Source organism: Notothenia coriiceps, unplaced genomic scaffold (assembly GCF_000735185.1).
Source record: "Notothenia coriiceps isolate Sejong01 unplaced genomic scaffold, NC01 NC01_scaffold00028797, whole genome shotgun sequence".
Taxonomy (NCBI): Eukaryota; Metazoa; Chordata; class Actinopteri; order Perciformes; family Nototheniidae; genus Notothenia; species Notothenia coriiceps.
The window spans coordinates 421,740-440,978 of NW_011361498.1; the positions used below are offsets into that span (position 1 = coordinate 421,740).

Consider the following 19,239-nt stretch of genomic DNA (forward strand, 5'->3'; position numbering starts at 1 on the left):
TAAATGATCTCAATACAAAAACGTATCCAGTTATCGAGAGTACGTGTATGCATGCGTGTCCAGGTTTGATTCTTATACTGATTGGCTGCCTTTCTACCAGCAACAGACTCACTCTATCAATAGCTTTTGAAATGTCCCTCTTTTACACTAGACACATCTGCCACAGGAATGTGACTGGTGGCATTGCGACTAACCCTGATGAAATACAAATGTTAGGGTGACAACAGAGGAGGATGTTTTTTTCCCGAGGCTTTAATGCTGAGCCAGATCTCGTAGGACTGCCTGGACAGCGAGCAATAAATAAAGGCAAGAAGAGTGATGAGAATGTACTGTGATTCAACATATTGTTTCAGAGTTTGTTGGTCGGGATCGTCCCAGGCAGTTGGCTCTGAACGGCAGCACCACAGAGTACCAGATGAGGAATGTAGCCCATGATACTGAGTATGTGCTGTCTCTCTATGTGCTGTTTGGATCTGCGGTGGGGCCTGGTATCAGTGCTACCTTCAGAACCTGTGAGTATTCAATATGTCTACTACCAACCACGAGTACTCCTGACATTTACAATTGGTTTTCTTGACCCTTGTAAAATATACACATTTGTATTGTACACCATAATAATAATAATAATAATAATAATAATAATAATAATAATAATAATAATAATAATAATAATAATAATAATACTTTCTTTTAAGGCATTGTTTTCTTCTCTCCTGTGCCACAAAACTCAAGTAGCATTCTGAAGTCTGTGTATTTTCCCTGCATGGGCATCATTCATGTTAGGATTATTTATTAAAATGCCTGGATGTAAGTTTAAAGTTTTTAAAGAGTAACTTTACACTAGCTGTGGTGTCTCCAGTGCTTTGGAACATCCTGGAGTGCACTTCTGTCACTGCAGCAGATTAGAAAGTTAAACCACTGGAGGTCAGCAAATACAAGATTTTCAGCTACTTAGAGTTCCTTTTAAAGAAGCCCAGTCAAATTGACATAAGAGAAAATGTATTAAAGAGCAATTTAAACTCAGCCATAGCAGAAACATACATAAACGCTAGTGGCTGGTTCTGTTGAGAAACTCTCAGGCCAATATGTGTGGTAAATGATAGGAACTCTTAAAGAGAAAAATTAGTTGTCATCTTTCTGTTGCACATCATCGATGAAAACATATCCTGTATTAAAACCAAACTGATACAGGTTATTCATGTTCCATTTTCCTCAGCTCCATTGGGCTATGTTTCCAACTTCAAGGTGTCTTCCTACACCAGTACCTCCATAGATATGGACTGGAGTCCCATAGTTGGAGCCACTGAATACAAACTCTCTTGGAACACAGGTGATATATTTACCCATCTGTTTGATCTGTATTTAGGTGTTTTCACAAGTCAAACAAACGTTCTCTTTATTTAATTTGTCTAAAAAAGTCAATGTGGAAGTGACAGAAATATCCCACTCAGTAGGTAATATTGTGTATGTCCCCGCATGCTTGCAGGTGATGGCAGCCCTCAGTCACATTACCTGGACCGCACTGTCCTCACCCATCGTATCGAAGAACTAAACCCACAGTCCATCTACACCGTCACGATCTGTGCCGTGTACGGCAACTCAGAGGGACCAGAAATCTCCTTATCTCAGCTCACAGGTACAGGAAGAGATGTCTCACAGTTTATTTTAATTGATCATGATTCATCTTAAGATCTAAATAGCTCTGTGCAGCTTGTTATTAAATGGGAAGGATGGTGAAATTCCGAATCCCGTGTCCGGCCCCTCTTGGTGTCTTTATTTGACTGACAAGTCATATACTTTGCTGTTCCCATTTAACCACAGCTGAAATGTCACTTGCAGTATGTGTCACTGAGTAAAAGGCAGCAGAGCTGCTATCATTTTATCACTGTCACTGTCAAAGCTATTGTGTTACACCCAGGTTCAATTGCTGAGTTTATTACACTGACAAATGATAGGGTGTGTGAATAAAATCGCAGCGGCTCATTCAGCTCAAAGATTGCTGATTACTTTAAATGTGATAATGTTTTTACCTCATGCTTTGGAAATAACAAAGGAGGTAAATGTGATGTTTGTTTTGATTATTTTGAACATGGTTATTGATGTTTTTACTCAGCTGCTGTCTCAGACTCACAGCAAATCCAGGCAGTGAGGGAGGTGAAGGTTGTGGACATTGGAGTCAAGTCCTTTACTCTGTCCTGGAAAAAAAAACAGGGGGCATCTGGGTACAAAATCTCCTGGACCCCCTTCATGGGTAAGAACATAATAGTCAACCATGTGTGCTTACACCCCGATACCCACATACTGTGGGACTTATTGACTTATTTAAGCTGGATTTCCAAAAAAGACATCTCTGACAAATAACAAAATATTACATTTTATTCGCTGGATATATAAAACATTGCTCGAATAATTGCATCCTTTTACAATCAAAACTAATTGTCATTACCATTTTGCATAATTAGTAATTATTGGTAACAGCTTCAATATCCCCATTTGAACTCCTGTGGCTGATTGCAATAGGGTTTTAACTATAATTGAGCACACAACAGTATTGTTTTACACTCTCATTATATCCACATGTTGGCTTTTATTATTTCCTGCTCTAGGGGGTGATGAGAAGTCCCATGTGGTATCTGCTTCTTCCACCACTTTCAACATCGACAATCTCCGGGCGAGCGCAGCTTACAAGATCCAGGTGTCCTCCATGGTGGGCCGCAGGGAGGGCAGCCCAGTCCTGCTCACTGCACGCACCTGTGAGTCCCGTCTACTTAAACCAGTGAGGAACAGAATGACATGTGCTCTCAGTCAGAGATTTCAGGAATTGGTAACAATACCAAACCCAAAATGATAGTATTTATGTGTCAAAAGTATAAACCGCCACAGTTTTCACTCCAACTTTGAAGATTTTTTGAGGGGATAATGGTTGTTGTTTTCAGGGGATATGCTGACAAATTGCTTGCTTGCAAGTGTCATTATGTATTCAAGGGTCAAAAAGACTATGTGTCCACTTACCTGACAACTATCTCTATGAGTTGAAAATAGTTTTTGACTGTCCTGACTTTTGCTGTTATTGATGTTTCATTTGTTTTTCTGTTTCAGTGGATCTTCCAAAAGTGAATGGCTTTGCTGCTCTGAACACTACAGACAGCAGCACTGTACTAAACTGGACACATGTGGCTGAGGTCTCTGGATACCTTCTCTCCTGGAGACACATCTCAGGTCAGACAAAGTTTCCCCCTTAATTTAGCATCAGGGTTAACCAAAACAGGTTTATTCCGTACTGTCTAAATGTTATTGCATTGTGAATTGAGCCCTGTGATAAGCACTGCATTGTTTAATAGTTTGTCAATTCTATCGTATGAATAAATTCCAAGAACTACATCCCTTTTGTGTATAATTATGTGTTTTGAAGGTTGTTTAGGGTTTAAAGTGGAAATTTAGTATGGCACATGTTATTGCAATGTGTATTGAGTCTCCGCATAAGTACTCTTTTGTTAAAAAGGGACATATAAAGAAAAACATTTTCGAAACTAATAGTCCTGCTTTATTATACATGCAGACTTATATAAGCTCAATTTTTTTTTGACATGAGTGGTCTCTTTTCTAAGTTATGTTCCTTTTGACTAAAATACATTTAAATAGGGAGGCAATATTCCTATTCCTGGAAACTAAATGAACAGACTTTTTTTGTCTTCACAGTGTTGGAGACTAAAAGAGAGACCCTGGGCCCTGGTTTCAACTCCTATAAGATCAATGACTTGTTGTATGGAAGAACCTATATTTTTACCATCAGACCTTTGTATGGAGAAGTGGAGGGCCCTATAAGCACTGTGTATCAGAAAATATGTAAGACATCATTTCAATGGTTTGTTAAGCTCTGCATAATCCATAAACCTCTTTCTGTTTGCTACAATACTGTATTGATTCCACAGGATATACTTACACTAAATGTATGTTTATATTTTTTCTCTACTCAGTTAAGTATCAGTTGTTAAAGTTAAATAACACTTTTATGGAACAGAAGATTATGACCACATTTCTAACAATTATTTTGATACATTTTTGTATCAGTGATGTTGTGTCTCTGTTCATCTCAGTGGGAGAGGATCCTCCGGCTGTAATAGTCCAGGCTCTGCCAGCCACAGCCCCCCCCCGCATCACGACTGCCTCCATCAGCGACACTACAGTTGCTCGCACTGCCAGCAGGACCACCCGGCACCCCATCGCTGTACCACCGACTAAACCCATTACCCCCAAGAAACCTGCAGGTCAGCCAAGAGTCACTGAGGCCAAATCAGAAGTCCCCCTCCATCATTTAACCACACTCCATGCAGAGACAACAGGTCCACCAAGACCAAGTATGCTTTGTTCATACATAGATATTGCTTAAGTTGTATATTTGTTAGCAGGAGTACAATTATAAAGTGTGTATACAGTTCAGATCTCATAATTTTGTGTTTTATCAGCCTGTGGTAAAGCCAAAGCAGACATAGTATTCTTGGTGGATGAGTCCTCCAGCATCGGCGCTAACAACTTTATCAAGATGAAAGACTTCATTTTCCGGGTGGCTACATACTTCCCTATCATGGGCCCTCAGGGCACACAGGTTGGTCCCTCAGTAAATACTTCCTTTATTTCACCTTGTTCTGGCTTCACTATGGTATGAATCTTTAACTGTATGTTTTTGAGTGTTGCAGGTTAATTACAGACTGGATTGCCATGATTTTAAATGATAATAGATGATGCAAGTTAGCCATGTGTTATAGTGAGTCTCTGGTGCAAGCTAGCGCCATCAGCAAGACCATCATGTGCAAATGTTTTCATCAAGCGGGTAGAAATACATTTCCGAAATGATCAACAAGGCACAATGCAACATGGCAAGTAAAGAGTAGAAGCCAAGGAATATGTGCCTGCTTCGTAAGCATGCAAATTATGTATTTTCTCAATATGTAAAGCAGTATGTGAGAGGAGTTGTGTTTTTTATTTACTTTACACTTACATCTTGAAGTCAGACCTCATTCAATTCAGATTTTGTTATAATGATTTTATGTTGATGTGTATTTTTCTTCAGATAGCCGTGGTTCATTACAGTGATGAGCCTCGAATAGAATTCCGCCTAAATGACTTCAAAGACAGGAACTCTGTGCTCAGGGCGCTCAGAGGGCTGCGGTATGGAGGGGGCAACACTAAAACAGGTTAGTGACACTCACACAAATGTGCACACTACTTTGCACGCCTGTCATCTCAACGCAGCTTCTTATTCCTAACTCTATTCCTGTCCTGCGCTTGATGTCATGTCACCAGCTGCCATGCTGGTGTGGATGGTCCTGCTTCCATATAGGAGTAGTTATAATGACTGCTGAAGTATGTGTTCCAATTAATATTGCAGAGATGAATGCTGTAGGTATCAGCAATTAAAAGTGAGGACCAATGTTGTGTCAAACTTTTGTAGAGTTGGGAACCCTGAGAGTTCAATTAACTTAAGAATTACAATTTTATAATTGAATAAAAAAATACGTAAATGTAATTACCTTATTAATTAGAATTAGTCATTGCTGTTTATGAAAGCTAACAACCTACCTATTGAGCCTTGCTTTTGATTATTGCAATTTACATAAATAATGGCCCAAATGATTTATTGTATTATAATTATGTTTTTAAATGTTTTTGTTTCTTATCTATTTTTATTTTAATTTTATAGTTTGTACCTTTGGTAGCCATTTTTTCTCAGACAGCTGTAATGTTTTATAAAAGATGCTATAAAAAAACAGTGCTGTTCAGCCAAGTACAACTAATCGACCAGCACTTATCACAGTAAATATTCTTCCAAAAGTTTCCTAATTTGCTCTTAAAACTTGTGTGTACCCTCAGGAAAAGGCATCAGTTACGTCCTTCAGGAACTGTTCCAGGAGTCCTTGGGGATGAGACAGGATGTGGCCCATGTTCTGGTTCTGATTACGGATGGCAGGGCTCAGGATAATGTGGTGCCACCCTCTAGAATTGCACGTGCTCTAGGTCAGTTAACGTGTTGTACATCCTCCATTAATGTGATGCTAATAATTTTTACTGTAGCAAAAAATTGTAAACTAGGTTGAAATCATAGAAAATGTCATGTTCTTACTTTGTGTCTCTCTAGGTGTCAGTGTCCTGGCAGTTGGAGTTTCTAATGCAGACATGGAGGAGCTGAATAAGATCGCAACTCCCACTAGCTACAAAAATATCTTCTACTCACCGACCTTTGACGACTTCCCCTCCATAGAGAGAGAATTCATCAATATGATGTGTAGTGAGGAACTTCTCTCCGAGTTCAAACTGAATGATGAGGCAAGACATGAAAAAACTAAAATATTGCCTTTATCATTATTTCCATTCTTTCATTGTACGCTTAGTTTTATTCATGCGTGCAATGAAGCCAAACTCTACAATTGGCCAAAATGGGTTTAAGGTGATACTCATTTACTAAAGTGGCACATGTAAAATGAATGGAACATGTGTAGGAGAGGTTCTCAACCCCCTCTGGAGTTGGTCATGCATGCATGGTGACAACTTATTACATTAAACCCTTGTAATCAGATTTTTAATTGACTCTCAACAGACTCTGTAGGAACACTTTAATGGTCTTGACTTCATCTTGATGTAAGAGCTTTGGATGATGTTACGCAGCCATCTCTACCAATTCATTCTATATTATGTCAATTTCTTCATTAAATATTTGACCAGTCAGTAATGAATTCCTATTTCCTTGTGTCTGTTTTCAGTCTGCTCAGTTGGACACCCCGACTGAAGACCCAGAGGAGCTGCTTAAGCCACAGGGTCCCTGTTCCTCCCAGTGTATGAAGGTTGGTCCTCACTTTCACAATCAATGTTGTCATCATCATTATCATACTCAATCAAATGTTTGAGAGGGTACAGATAACTACAAGAAAATATAAATACACGTAGATATTGGTATTGCATTTTGTTCAAAAAGATTAAACAGCAGAACAATCTTGATTTTATTTTATTTGCAAACTGGTTTTATATTTACTGATAGGTGCACATTTGATCTGAGCTTCTCTTGTTAACAATGGTTGATAAATTACCTCTTCTCTTCTCATTTATTTAATAACTATTGATCATATCATTTGTTTTTTTATCCAGGGCCAGAAAGGTGAACGGGTGAGTAATGTGTTTACCTTTAAATTGATTTAGAAAGGCCCGCAAAGTAAGTGTTATTTATTTTCCTTCTCTCATTCTTTCAGGGAGATGGTTCTGGTCTCGGAGGTCTGGTATGTATTATCAAGTTTTCTTTTCTACTTTGTGGTATCTGTTAAGTGATAATACTTTGGACATTTTAATTCTCTATCCATTGTACCCTCTAGTCTAGGGTATTGCTTTTTATTTCATCTTTTTTCTTGATTATTAACCTTGAGAATAACTTGTAGTCTTTGTGTTGTTATGTAGAGATTTAGGCAAAGCCCGGGACAGTTTGATCCTTTCACTTCTACCAAAGGAGAGATGGGAGAGAGGGTAAGAATCAACTTAGACACACAAATACACAACAATACACTCTACCATAATTCTCATCATTTATTGTCAAATCCCATCCGCCGTCTTGTTGCTTTATTTATTATACATTTTATTATGTATTAAGCATGAATGTGTGTCAACAATATTAAAATATGGCTTAAATTACTCTTTCATTTTGACTGCATCCTTTCTTATAACCCTGCTATGAAAACTTGAATTTGAAAGGGGCTTTCAGGAACAGATGGTATACCTGGGTTGCCAGGACGACCAGGGAGAACTGGACCACCCGGTTCTGCCGGCCAACGGGTAACCTAATTCAGAAAAATAAAAAAAACTATTTTAAAATCTATTTCATTTATCTCAATGGCAGTCTGAAAATTATATTTTTCTTTTTTTCAGGGAGCTCAAGGGATATCAGGTGATATGGTAAGACCGACAGGAAAAATACATTTATGAGACGAAATGTTATGTCTGCTGGCTAAAAATCTGATCATACAACTTTGATGTCCTGTCTTTGAATGGAGACCTGGAACTTAACTTAAAGGGGACCTATCACGCAAAATGCACTTTTGTACGTATTTTATTCTAAAATGCATGATCTGTTTGGTATTTTGAAAAAAAAATTCACAGACATGTTTTATATAGGTATGGCCCTACAATATATGTTTCAAATATAGCATGATAGGTCCACTTTAATTTAACAGCAGATTTATGAATGTGCTATACAAATTATTTGATTTCTATTAACACGGTGAAAAGGAGGGTGACGTGCACAAGAGAATGTGATTACTTGACATGGTTGGTATCAGAGAATCTCGGAACCACCGGGACACCTCACCCTTAAACATTTCAATGTTCTTCATATCTAAACAAAATAATTAACTGTTCAATATTATTTGTATGAATGTCAAATTATCACTTTCTCGTGTTTCTTTCCATAACAGGGTCTACCTGGAACCACTGGTCCAAAGGGACAGAGAGGAGAGAGAGTAAGTCTAACATGTGCATTTGATTTAGACTGATTGCTTTCTGCTGAGACTTGAGATCATGACACAGTCGTCTGCTGGATGTATAAACTTGTGCAAAATGATTTAGGTGCTTCAACAACAACACAGGATGGAACTGCTTGGTTGCTTATCCCCTTGTTTTGTGTTTCTATTAGGGAGAGCCCGGTTATGTCATCGCAGGCGCAGACTCAAATTACGTTCCTGGAAGGAAAGGAGAGCCAGGATCTTCGGTGAGTGCTCAAAAAACCATGTTTTGGAGCTTTACCACAGTGAAGTTAAGGGGAATTTAAATATTATTCACTGCATGTCGTAGGGTCCCCAGGGGTCTTCTGGTATACCAGGGATCAATGGATCTCCAGGCCGTCCTGGCCAGCCCGGACCAACGGGGTCACCAGGAATATCTGTCAAGGTAATGTGGGTCAGCTTCAAAATTCAAAGTAAAAAGAAAAGCTGCACAATGTGCAAACTGTGAACACTACCACAATATAACCTGCATCTTCATCATGATGATTCCAAAATGTTTTAAGTATCATATTACATCTTGTAATGTCAGACCCACCTACAGTGTTCATTACCTTACATAACATTACATTTAGTTTAGCTGACGCTTTTATCCAAAGTGATTTACAACAACTGCATTCAACCGTGAAAATAACAACTCAATAAAGTTGGAATTCTGCAGGTGCGTTAGCTATCAATACTCAGTATAGTGTCACAAAATGTCTAATCGCAGTTGCTGTCCGCTCTTTGTAGGGAGATTCTGGTGAGCCGGGAGAGAAAGTAAGTATGATGCTGTTATTCATCCCTGTACTATCCTTAAAGGTTGCACTAGAATACTTAAATAACAGCATTCATATCATGAATCATAAACATCACCCACATTTACATATTTACTGCCTCAGAATCAGATGTTACCAGGTAAGAAAAGTTATTTATTTAATTTCCATCTGATAACACTTCCATTATTTTCGAAAGGGTTTACGTGGGAAACAGGGAGTGAAAGGAGACAAAGGAGAGTCAGGAAGAGATGTAAGTGTGTTGTTGATAAAATGATTAGAAGTGGTATAAGACATTGCATATCTACATTTTAAGATCATTCTGAATTGCCTTCTGAAAGTGTTTTCTCTCTCTGTTTCTCGCTCGCCGTCGCTAACACACAAAATCTGATGACACACACACACACACACACACACACACACACACACACACACACACACACACACACACACACACACACACACACACACACACACACACACACACACACACACACACACACACACACACACACACACATTCAAACTACTGTAGGGTATTGCAGGTTTGCCAGGTCCCATTGGCATTGATGGGGTGCCAGGATTGTCAGGTCAGAAAGGGGAGAAGGTAAACGTTTGCTTGATAAAGGAAATGGCAAATTTTCAACCAGTCTACTAAAAAAATATGATAATGCGACTGAGTAACTGGCTTGATAAATATTCATTTTTTTCCAGGGTGTGGAAGGAATTGGCATACAAGGTATTCCGGGTCCTCTGGGAGAGAAGGGAGAGAAGGTAAAGAATATATAATTTGTCTTGGTTCTGAAATTAAAAGGTTTCTGTTCAGTGTCCAAAGCCTCAATATGAAATCCCTATTGTTTTACAGGGAAATATTGGCTTTACTGGACCAGTTGGCCCGAAGGTAACAGACATGAAAGAAAAAATTGAACCCTCAGAATTTCAAATGTTTTAATTAAAATAAAACATTTGTAATTTGTGAATTACTTTAAAGGGTGATCTTGGCGAGCAGGGCATCCAAGGAATCATCGGACCTCGGGTTTGCATTTCATCATTATCTCCTGTTGCATAACATGCATTGAGTTTCTGCATGTTTTACCTTCAAATGCATAGAAATTCAGTCTAATTAGATAAAAAACCTGTTTAATTGAGGGTGATTATTTGAAAGGATCTATGCTGAAAGAATTCAGAGGCAGTTATTTATTTGTACCTACAGGGAAAGAAGGGGTTCAAAGGGGAGCAAGGTGACAAGGTGAGTTCATCCCACACACATGTGCGCTCTTTCTTCATTAAGCTGAAAATAATCACTTTATAATTAACATTCTCAATTTAACTTAGCCAGGACTTTATAATTGTCTAATTAAAATTGACGTCATACCAAAATAATGATGTTTGCACATGAACGTGTGCATGCATGTGCGTGCAGTTTTCAATGTAAAGTACATGTTTTTTGTATCTTTTAGGGAGAACGAGGAGAAATAGGACCAATAGGACCAAAAGGAACCTCAGTAAGTGAAGATTAAATCTTGAAAATACAGAAATATACAAATCTTAGCAAGCTTGAGGTTGCATATTGTACTGATACAGAATATTAAAAATAAATACTTATATATTTAGATACTACCTGCACTGGAACGTCACATCATGAATGATTAGAAATGCCAGCAATACCCTATTTGATACGTTATTTCTCCATACAAAGATTTGGATGATGATATAAATCAACAAATGAGGAAGCAATTTTGTTCTGCATTTTTTAAGATTTGCCCTATCAGAGATGGTTATGATTACATTCGATCATGTGCCAAACGTTCAACCCTCAGTGAGTATCATTATCAAATGGGCCAAATTGTCCTGCACCGTTGGTTTTTAATTTTAGGCAGCGTAGTCCTTTTCGAAGCGACAATCACAAAAACATGACGTCATGAAGTCCATTATCCTATCTTCAGTTAGTATAGTTTGTGGTTTTTTTACACAAAAAGTTTAGCTTTGAAAACAGCAGCTAAGAAAGTGTTTGTTAACAGATGATAGCAGGGAGTGATGGTTAATGTTTAAAGGGTATTTTAGTTTTATCAATGCTAAAAATAATTAGAGAATAACAAATATTTTTATTTATTTGATAATTTTTTCAGGGACTGACAGGGCCTTTGGGGTTAAAAGGAGATGAGGGTCCGAGAGGAGTCCCTGGAGATCCTGCCAAGGGTGTAAGAACAATATCTAACTCATTTAAACTTTAGAAAAAGAAGCATTTAATAATCACACACTTTATTTTGCGAACAGATAATTGGCCCAACTGGAAAAAAGGGTGCCAGGGTAAGTAACCAACTTCATTCATTCAGTAAAATGCTTTACTGTGGCAGCATGCATCGCTTTGTTTCTATATTTGTACACACCTCTATATATTTTCAATTCAATAATAGTTGTGCTGGATGAGCTGTGTATATTTAAATGTTTGCCTCCACCTACTGAGCTTTCGCTCAACCAATACAATTCCACTTGGCTTCATGTAATATTTTTCATAATAAAAGGTTATTATTAAAAGTCTAAGAAAGAGAAGAGTTACTCCCTGGAAAGTTTTTTTTTTTTCAACATACTTAAACTGGCAGCATGATCAAACCTTGGTGAATTTGCCACAGTCATACATGTATGTCAAAACATAGTATTTATAACTGGTTTAAAATAAGTTATTCAGCCAGAGGGAAGTGATTCTCTTAATGTTTTATTCTGTCGGGACATTGTTAATTAATTGGTCGGGGTATCCTTGCACACTCAGACTCAGTCGTCTGGGTCTGCTTATCAAACACAATTAAGATTTTCTCTCATTAGCTTTTGAAGTGGGAATGAACGCTCCACTGAATGGGACCTCTTTATTGTCGGTCCACAGGGTGCCATTTAAAGTGAAGAGCTTTGTTTTGAAACTGATTGGCCTGGTGACCAGAATCACGTTGATTAACGTTTCTTGTATGTGTGTTCATATCTTCTGCTTTTTTTCAGGGAGACATTGGTCCTGTCGGCCCTACAGGCCCCCAGGGAATAAAGGGTGAACAAGGCACCAAAGGGGATAAGGTTAATAATGAAAAATACTCAGCATCATGCTTTCATTTTTTATTTCTGCATTTTGTAATTTGTCTTATTCACTGATACTATGACAGATTAATAGTTGTTTAGTAAACTACATTCATAGGTATGATTTGTTTTGATGTGTTCAGGGCAGTCCTGGTTTTGGGATTCCAGGACAACGGGGACCCAAGGGAGAAAATGGAGAGAGGGTGAGTCACCTGATAAAGTAAAATGACTTATTCAACATTTACACCTTGTTATCATAATACTGAAACAGAAAGCAGATGTTTATTGCTATTATATTTATGTGTTTATCAATTACAGGGAAATGTTGGTTTGTCTGGAAAACCAGGACAAAAAGTAAGTGAACCCACTTACCTAGAGCTCTTATTCAAATGTGTATATTAACAATGACACAAATGACTATGTGTGAGGTGAAAACGGTCAATGAAATACACAGATAATTATTGCCCTACTTTGCAGGAACCCTAAAGCTTACAAGTTTAAAAGTATTTTAGGTTTTTAAGATTTTGCTGTTTTAGTTCACTTCACTAGTTGCATCAACCTCGTTTACAGTCACAGCAGCTGTTTTCAACCAAAAGATGGTGGTTGGAGGAGACCAAAACATAAATAGGGGTTTATTGGCACAGATGTCAAGGAAGAGTCGATAGACAAAGGCGATAGGAGCTGATTTTTTGACTATTCGACCGCAACCCATGTCTGCTCAAGATGTAAACGCTGTTTTCAACTAAAGGCGCCCCCTAGTGGCTACAAAAATTCCGGTCTTTAATTCGTTTTACACAATGAATGTTGTGTGTTCTGGTAAAAGTCCATTGCAACTATTGAAACCTACTTAATTGTTTACTGAAGTTGTTAATGTGTCTAAAACAGAAGTCATGTGTTTGTCCAGGGGCATGATGGCTTTAAAGGTGACAAAGGGACTATCGGGTTATCCGGCAAACCTGGAGTACCAGGATTAAGAGGTAAAGATGTAAGTAAATCCTGAGTGGCTGCTACAGCATTGATACAGCACAATTCACATTTATTTTACAATCATTTACTTAAAAGGAGACAGCTCAGTATGTTACTTGAAACATAAAACATACAGAATGCGACAAAGTCCAAACGTATTTAAATGTATTGTTTTGCATAGTAATATTGTTGACAATTACTGTTGACTTTGTGTCTAGGGTACACCTGGAAATAAAGGAGACGAAGGCTCTAAGGTACAGTCATGTTTACTTGGTGCTTTGGTTTGTTTTGATGTAGCTGTTTCTCAGGAGTATATATACTAAATATAACAGCTTTAAATAATTACATTGCTTTGACTTCACAGGGTGAACTAGGACCACATGGAGAGCCTGGTGACAGAGGAATTAGGGTATTTGTATTGTGTTTTCTGACATTAAAGGCAGAAATATACTAAAAGATGAAAACGTGTAGATCGGCCAATCAATATACCGACATTGTCACTTAATCAGTACATTTGTTATGTAATATTTTAATAAGATTTGCTGTTTTATATTGCCTTTCTATTTCTCTTAATCTTCAACTCCATTTTCAGAGCTCTTATGCTGAAGTGTCCCTAATATTATTGTATCTAGTTATATATAGTTAAAGTGGGCTCAAAAATATTTAAGCTCTAAATGTCTGCCAGAACTCCTGCTGAGCAAACATCACATTGCAGCAATTTTACACACATTTGCTCACAGTATGTCATTTGACATGTTTATATGCTCTTTTTAACTCCTCTGTTAATGTTGTTCAGGGTCCACTTGGATTACCAGGACGACCAGGTGACCCCGGAGAAAAAGGAAATTCTGGAACTCCTGGCCTGTTTGTAAGTTCATTATTTCCATTCATGCACTCCGACACATTGTATGTAGGCTAAGGGGCGGGACATCTCTAAGCAGTTGACCAATCACAACAGAGCCGGCCAGCTAACCAATCAGAGCAGACTGGGCTCTGGTTTCAGACAGTGGGTGAAAAGAGGTGCTGCAGCACAGGCAGTATGAGAAAAATAAAGAGCTTTTTGAACATTAAAGCATGGAGACATGTCCCAGGGGAGACACTAAATATAAATATGAACCTGAACATGTCATGGGATTAATAGGGCCCCTTAAAATTGTTAAAGTTATGTCTCTTCTGAACAAAACCTTAATGATCAGTTTTTTTTTGTAAAAATAATTTCAACATATATCAATGTAACAATTGAGCGTAAACTGCAATGCCTTATGATAACCATTGATTTCCTTTTTTGTTGAAAGGGTGCTGATGGAAAAAAAGGCGATAAAGGAGATCAGGTCTGTTTGTATTCACCATCTCACTCTCTCTTTCTCTATTGTTTCTCCTTGTTGACGCCTTTTGGTTATTCTTCTGTGTCAGTCACTGTCCCTTTGTGACTTCATGATTTGTATTGTGATATGTTAACTAATTACGTTTAGCTTTTTGTGTGTGCCACCCTTCAGTGCACCTACTATTTCCTCTTTGTGTTGCCAATATGGATTGTGTTTAGCAGTGTGACATGTTAGATTTGTAACTGTGTTTTATTGTGCTCTTCTTTTGATCGTGCTGCCGTTGTCACACAAAGGGAAAACCTGGACCTCCGGGAGCACAAGTAAACAAACCTCTATTATGTTTTTTGACAGCTTCTCATCAGTTCAGTCATGTTTGACAAAGGCATTGGTGGTAACGAAGCTTATAAAGAACAATAAAACGTCACCCCCTCATACTGTAGGACAATAAATGTCTGTGACTTTATCCGCTGAAATTGTCCTTCAATTACCAAGTTAACTTTTGATTTCTGATTTTGTCCAGATTGTTGGAGACAACAACGTAATGACCAGAGTGATTAAGGTAATTTATAGAATAGCATGCCTTATTTTATCCAGTTAACTTGTTTGTTTTTTCATGAGTGAATTGAAGCTTCCCTGCTCTCTTCTTTTCTAATCTTCAGGGTGAACCAGGAAATCCTGGTCAGCCTGGGTTGAGAGGTGAAACAGGTCTGCCTGGACCAAGCGTGAGTATTTTATCACACGTCATATTTCATTTTCAAGTTCAGACGCATGCTGATCAAAATGCCCATCGATTGACAGCGCAATCATTCAAATCAGAGCTGAATCTATCAGTCTATTAACTGATAAGCTAGTTGTCAGAAAGTTAATCTGCAAAAATTGATTTATAATTAAATGTATTTGTTGTATTTGGTAGGAGAAAATAATAATCAAGCTTTCTTGAATGTTTATTTGAATATTTGTTCTCTCTTCTCAGGGGCCAGAGGGGAAACCTGGATTACCAGGATCATCAGTGGTATGTGTGCAGCATTTAAATCACATGTATTTTGTGACTGTTTGTTTCTGTGGGGATGTGTATGTGTTAAAATCATGAACTGTTTGCTTTGCAGGGTGGTTCTGGAAGAGGTGGACTTGATGGTTTTCCAGGAAAACCAGGAGATAAGGTTGTACAAACGTTATTACAGTTCTACTTGTATTATTATACAGTTTCAGCTTACTCATAAGATGTTTCATATTTAACTGCAGGGTGACAAGGGATCAAAAGGGGTGCCTAGTCTGGTGAGTGCTCCAATATTGTTTTTGTAATGTTATACTGTTCATACATGGTAAACTTCCCAAAAGGGAGATGACTTGCTTGAATGTTTTTATGTGTGCATGTGAACAGAAAGGTGAACAGGGACGTATTGGGATTGCTGGAATACCTGGTTTACCGGGAACTCCAGTGAGTATCAGACTGAATCATGGTGCCTGTGGCTAAAACATATATAGGATGTCCATCCTTAACATGCCTCTAATGGTTATATGAAAGCCAAGATTTCATATTACATTGATGTTTCAGGTTCTAAATTAAATTAGTATGATTATGATAATCAACCTGAAAGATATCTCCAGATATTGTAATTTTCTTAATGTCCTCTTCTCTACAGGGCAGACCTGGCAATGATGGGAAGAGGGGCCTGCCAGGAAAAGATGTAAGGACCATAATTGTCCAACAATTACTATGCTATGCATTGTGATACCCACCGTTTTACTTTTATGCTTAACCACTGAGCTATCAGGCCTATTTTCTGATATTTTAAATGTGTACCTATTTATATTTGAATTATTAAAACTGAAAATGTATTTTAATTTCACAGGGAGAAAGAGCAGAAAAGGGAGATGATGGCGAAAAGGTCCTTTAATTTTACTGCAACCAATTGAAACAATTATGAAGCTATTTTTTTGAAAACGTGTGTTAACTGTCCTCTCATTCCAGGGGGACAAGGGAGACGGCGGGGGCAATGTAAGTGGTTTTGAGATAAACAAATATACATTTTGTGAGAAAACTGAGTAACTTCAAGGCGTTTTTCTTCTTTCACAGGGTAAAGATGGCAGTAAGGGGGAACCAGGGCCTCCAGGTTTGCCGGGTAGGCAGGTGCTTGTCACATCGGAGGTAAAAATTACTACTTGCAATTTAAATAATTAATAAGTAGGGAAGCTAAAAACCCTGGCAACCTAAACTTTACTGATTGTAACATGGATCCGTTCCCAGGGTGCCACCAATGATGAAATCCGAGAAGCATTTCCGATCCCAATGGGTCCTCCAGGAGCTACTGTGAGTATGATGCCAACACTGAACACACTTCAGGATATGTATAGCTTATGAATAATGGCAGATTAATTTAGCTATTGCATGGCATGCTTTATCTCTGGCCTCCACGGCATCTGAGTCATCATTTAGCGATGCCTGTAGTGCTTTTATTGTGGGTTGCAATGAGTCGTGCCCCTATCTGCGAGCAGATATGGCAAGCTTGATGTCATGCATTAGTAGATGCATGTTCCAATGTGTTGCTCCTCTGTGTCTGTGTGTTTAGGGTTCACCGGGAATTAAGGTAAGATGGTCATGCGCTTCGTACTGAAACAAAAAAAAAGGAATGTTGGTTGTGTAGCTTATTGGTGTCTTTTGCAGGGTGGTAAAGGAGAAACAGGGCTGAAAGGAGAGAAGGTAGTATTTGATTGTTATCCCTCAAAAACATATACAATTGGAAATAAACTACAAATAATATATTCTTTACTGTCTTTCACACTAAAATGTAGGGCGTTGCTGGAGCTCCTGGAAAATCAATAGAGATGAAGGTGAATACAGGCAGTAGTGATTCCTCCTCTTGGATAAATGTTTTTTGCACTTTGAATAATATGTTTGTTCTCTTCTTTAGGAAATTGAAGTGATGTTTGGAGACTATGGCATAAGGGTGAGCTCTGAGCAGGACAACGTCCACATTTTAAGGTTGAGAGAATTTGTAACAGAACACCAGTTTGACCTTCTCAACTATGTTTCTATTTCCTCAGCTGCCTTTGTTGAAGGCTTTAATTGACAGGCTGTTGCAGGATGGAATAGAGGAGCTGCTTCGTGTGCTTGGCACCTCCCAGAAAACAAATGAAAACACAAAAACTCACACCTCCAACATCATCACTGAATACACAGTACGTATACTCTGGGGAAAAAGTGTGTGAGGGGTCTTTAAAAAGTTGAATTCCATGTTGCGCCTTTGGTCAAACATTAATGTTTGCAGAACAGCAGTTAACAGATGCTTGCTGTTGGAATATTGATTATTTCCCCCTCAACTCCCATGCATTATTTAAACCAATTCATGGTATATTTTTCAAACAACTGTCACAATCACGTGTGAATCTTATCAGCTCTCTCCTGTCCTAAATGTGTTGTCTGGACAGAGTTCAGTGAAGTTCGACCTCACCAGTCAGGCACTGAAAGAGGACACCATCGTAGACCCCAAGTTAGACGGACATCTTGCAGAATCTTTGATAGTTGTAAGTTACCTCAACATTTCCACTTTGACTCTCAATATTTCGTATTTCTGTGAGACCATCAAGCTTCAACCAGGTCACGATACAACACATACAAAATGGTTCACACTCAGCATTTGACCCACTGTGAAGTGTATATTGTCCCTGAAATGATTTGACCTCAGGTTAAAGGTACCAGTTAAAACATGGATAGAAATACTTAATTTTGAATTATTTAGACACAATTAACACTTATAGTTTCATGTCTTGTTACATAAGAATAGCTCATATGTGTTAAGTGTTATTATGGGAGAATTACTATTCTTGTGGTACTACAGCCTTATTAGGCCCGTATTGAGCAGAGCATATTAAGACCAAAACTCATTTACAACAACTTCCTTACTTGCAATAAATAAGCACTAATTAGAGGGTTATTGAGGAAAAACTCTCAACTATTACTTGTAGAATACGGTCATGTAGAATAAGGCATTAATAAGTGTTTTATAATGACTAATAAAGCGCTAATACTGCTAATATGCATGATAATTAACAACTAGTTGATGGTGAATTTGTGTACCTTAATATAAAGTGTTACCTAACATTTGATATACTTTCACTTACACTTATTTTGTCTTTTGCCATGAAGAACCCTTTAATAGAAGCCGCAGAGGGTCCGACTTTATGGAGCGCCACCACACTGAACGGAGATAAGGATATGGACAGGACTGAGTCCATATTAAAGGGAAGATGGAATAAGATAGTAGATGGGGATAGTGAGAACCCATCTCCACACAAAATGAATCTGACTGTTAACAACTCAACTTTCAATTATACCACGACCCAGGAGGTAAGGACATTTTACAATGAAGAACGCCAACTTAAAAGCAAGCTTTTACTAAGTGCTTAACACATGCTGAGTACATTAAAAAAGGAAATTAGTTTTATTTTTGGAAGAAATTAATTAGGATAATTTTACATCAACTTGAATTAAGTTGTAAAAGTTTTAAATGTACATAACTGGCCATTTCTAAACATTTTTTAACATTAAAAATATATTATCATAAACCAAAAATGAGACTGACCAAGGCACAC

General features: G+C 38.0%; 1 protein-coding gene across 1 annotated transcript in view; it reads left to right on the forward strand.

The window, feature by feature from the left end:
• Positions 1-19,239, forward strand: part of col7a1l (collagen type VII alpha 1-like) — a 38,494-nt gene that overhangs the window by 16,851 nt on the left and 2,404 nt on the right. The window contains exons 14-71 of the mRNA XM_010786098.1: positions 354-512; positions 1,217-1,330; positions 1,487-1,636; positions 2,114-2,251; positions 2,607-2,753; positions 3,100-3,219; positions 3,700-3,846; positions 4,098-4,358; positions 4,467-4,606; positions 5,072-5,195; positions 5,872-6,015; positions 6,137-6,324; positions 6,759-6,839; positions 7,141-7,158; positions 7,242-7,268; positions 7,444-7,509; positions 7,735-7,815; positions 7,909-7,935; positions 8,454-8,498; positions 8,672-8,746; positions 8,830-8,925; positions 9,270-9,296; positions 9,492-9,545; positions 9,828-9,899; positions 10,007-10,066; positions 10,158-10,193; positions 10,284-10,328; positions 10,506-10,541; positions 10,753-10,797; positions 11,422-11,493; positions 11,570-11,602; positions 12,284-12,355; positions 12,499-12,558; positions 12,674-12,709; positions 13,260-13,340; positions 13,540-13,575; positions 13,686-13,730; positions 14,118-14,189; positions 14,617-14,652; positions 14,940-14,966; positions 15,167-15,205; positions 15,306-15,368; positions 15,620-15,658; positions 15,753-15,806; positions 15,889-15,921; positions 16,028-16,084; positions 16,290-16,334; positions 16,500-16,535; positions 16,619-16,645; positions 16,724-16,795; positions 16,895-16,957; positions 17,217-17,234; positions 17,312-17,347; positions 17,440-17,478; positions 17,559-17,594; positions 17,692-17,826; positions 18,076-18,171; positions 18,794-18,994. Coding sequence (XP_010784400.1) covers positions 354-512; positions 1,217-1,330; positions 1,487-1,636; positions 2,114-2,251; positions 2,607-2,753; positions 3,100-3,219; positions 3,700-3,846; positions 4,098-4,358; positions 4,467-4,606; positions 5,072-5,195; positions 5,872-6,015; positions 6,137-6,324; positions 6,759-6,839; positions 7,141-7,158; positions 7,242-7,268; positions 7,444-7,509; positions 7,735-7,815; positions 7,909-7,935; positions 8,454-8,498; positions 8,672-8,746; positions 8,830-8,925; positions 9,270-9,296; positions 9,492-9,545; positions 9,828-9,899; positions 10,007-10,066; positions 10,158-10,193; positions 10,284-10,328; positions 10,506-10,541; positions 10,753-10,797; positions 11,422-11,493; positions 11,570-11,602; positions 12,284-12,355; positions 12,499-12,558; positions 12,674-12,709; positions 13,260-13,340; positions 13,540-13,575; positions 13,686-13,730; positions 14,118-14,189; positions 14,617-14,652; positions 14,940-14,966; positions 15,167-15,205; positions 15,306-15,368; positions 15,620-15,658; positions 15,753-15,806; positions 15,889-15,921; positions 16,028-16,084; positions 16,290-16,334; positions 16,500-16,535; positions 16,619-16,645; positions 16,724-16,795; positions 16,895-16,957; positions 17,217-17,234; positions 17,312-17,347; positions 17,440-17,478; positions 17,559-17,594; positions 17,692-17,826; positions 18,076-18,171; positions 18,794-18,994 — 4,382 coding nt within the window. The remainder of the gene's footprint in view (positions 1-353; positions 513-1,216; positions 1,331-1,486; positions 1,637-2,113; positions 2,252-2,606; positions 2,754-3,099; positions 3,220-3,699; positions 3,847-4,097; positions 4,359-4,466; positions 4,607-5,071; positions 5,196-5,871; positions 6,016-6,136; positions 6,325-6,758; positions 6,840-7,140; positions 7,159-7,241; positions 7,269-7,443; positions 7,510-7,734; positions 7,816-7,908; positions 7,936-8,453; positions 8,499-8,671; positions 8,747-8,829; positions 8,926-9,269; positions 9,297-9,491; positions 9,546-9,827; positions 9,900-10,006; positions 10,067-10,157; positions 10,194-10,283; positions 10,329-10,505; positions 10,542-10,752; positions 10,798-11,421; positions 11,494-11,569; positions 11,603-12,283; positions 12,356-12,498; positions 12,559-12,673; positions 12,710-13,259; positions 13,341-13,539; positions 13,576-13,685; positions 13,731-14,117; positions 14,190-14,616; positions 14,653-14,939; positions 14,967-15,166; positions 15,206-15,305; positions 15,369-15,619; positions 15,659-15,752; positions 15,807-15,888; positions 15,922-16,027; positions 16,085-16,289; positions 16,335-16,499; positions 16,536-16,618; positions 16,646-16,723; positions 16,796-16,894; positions 16,958-17,216; positions 17,235-17,311; positions 17,348-17,439; positions 17,479-17,558; positions 17,595-17,691; positions 17,827-18,075; positions 18,172-18,793; positions 18,995-19,239) is intronic.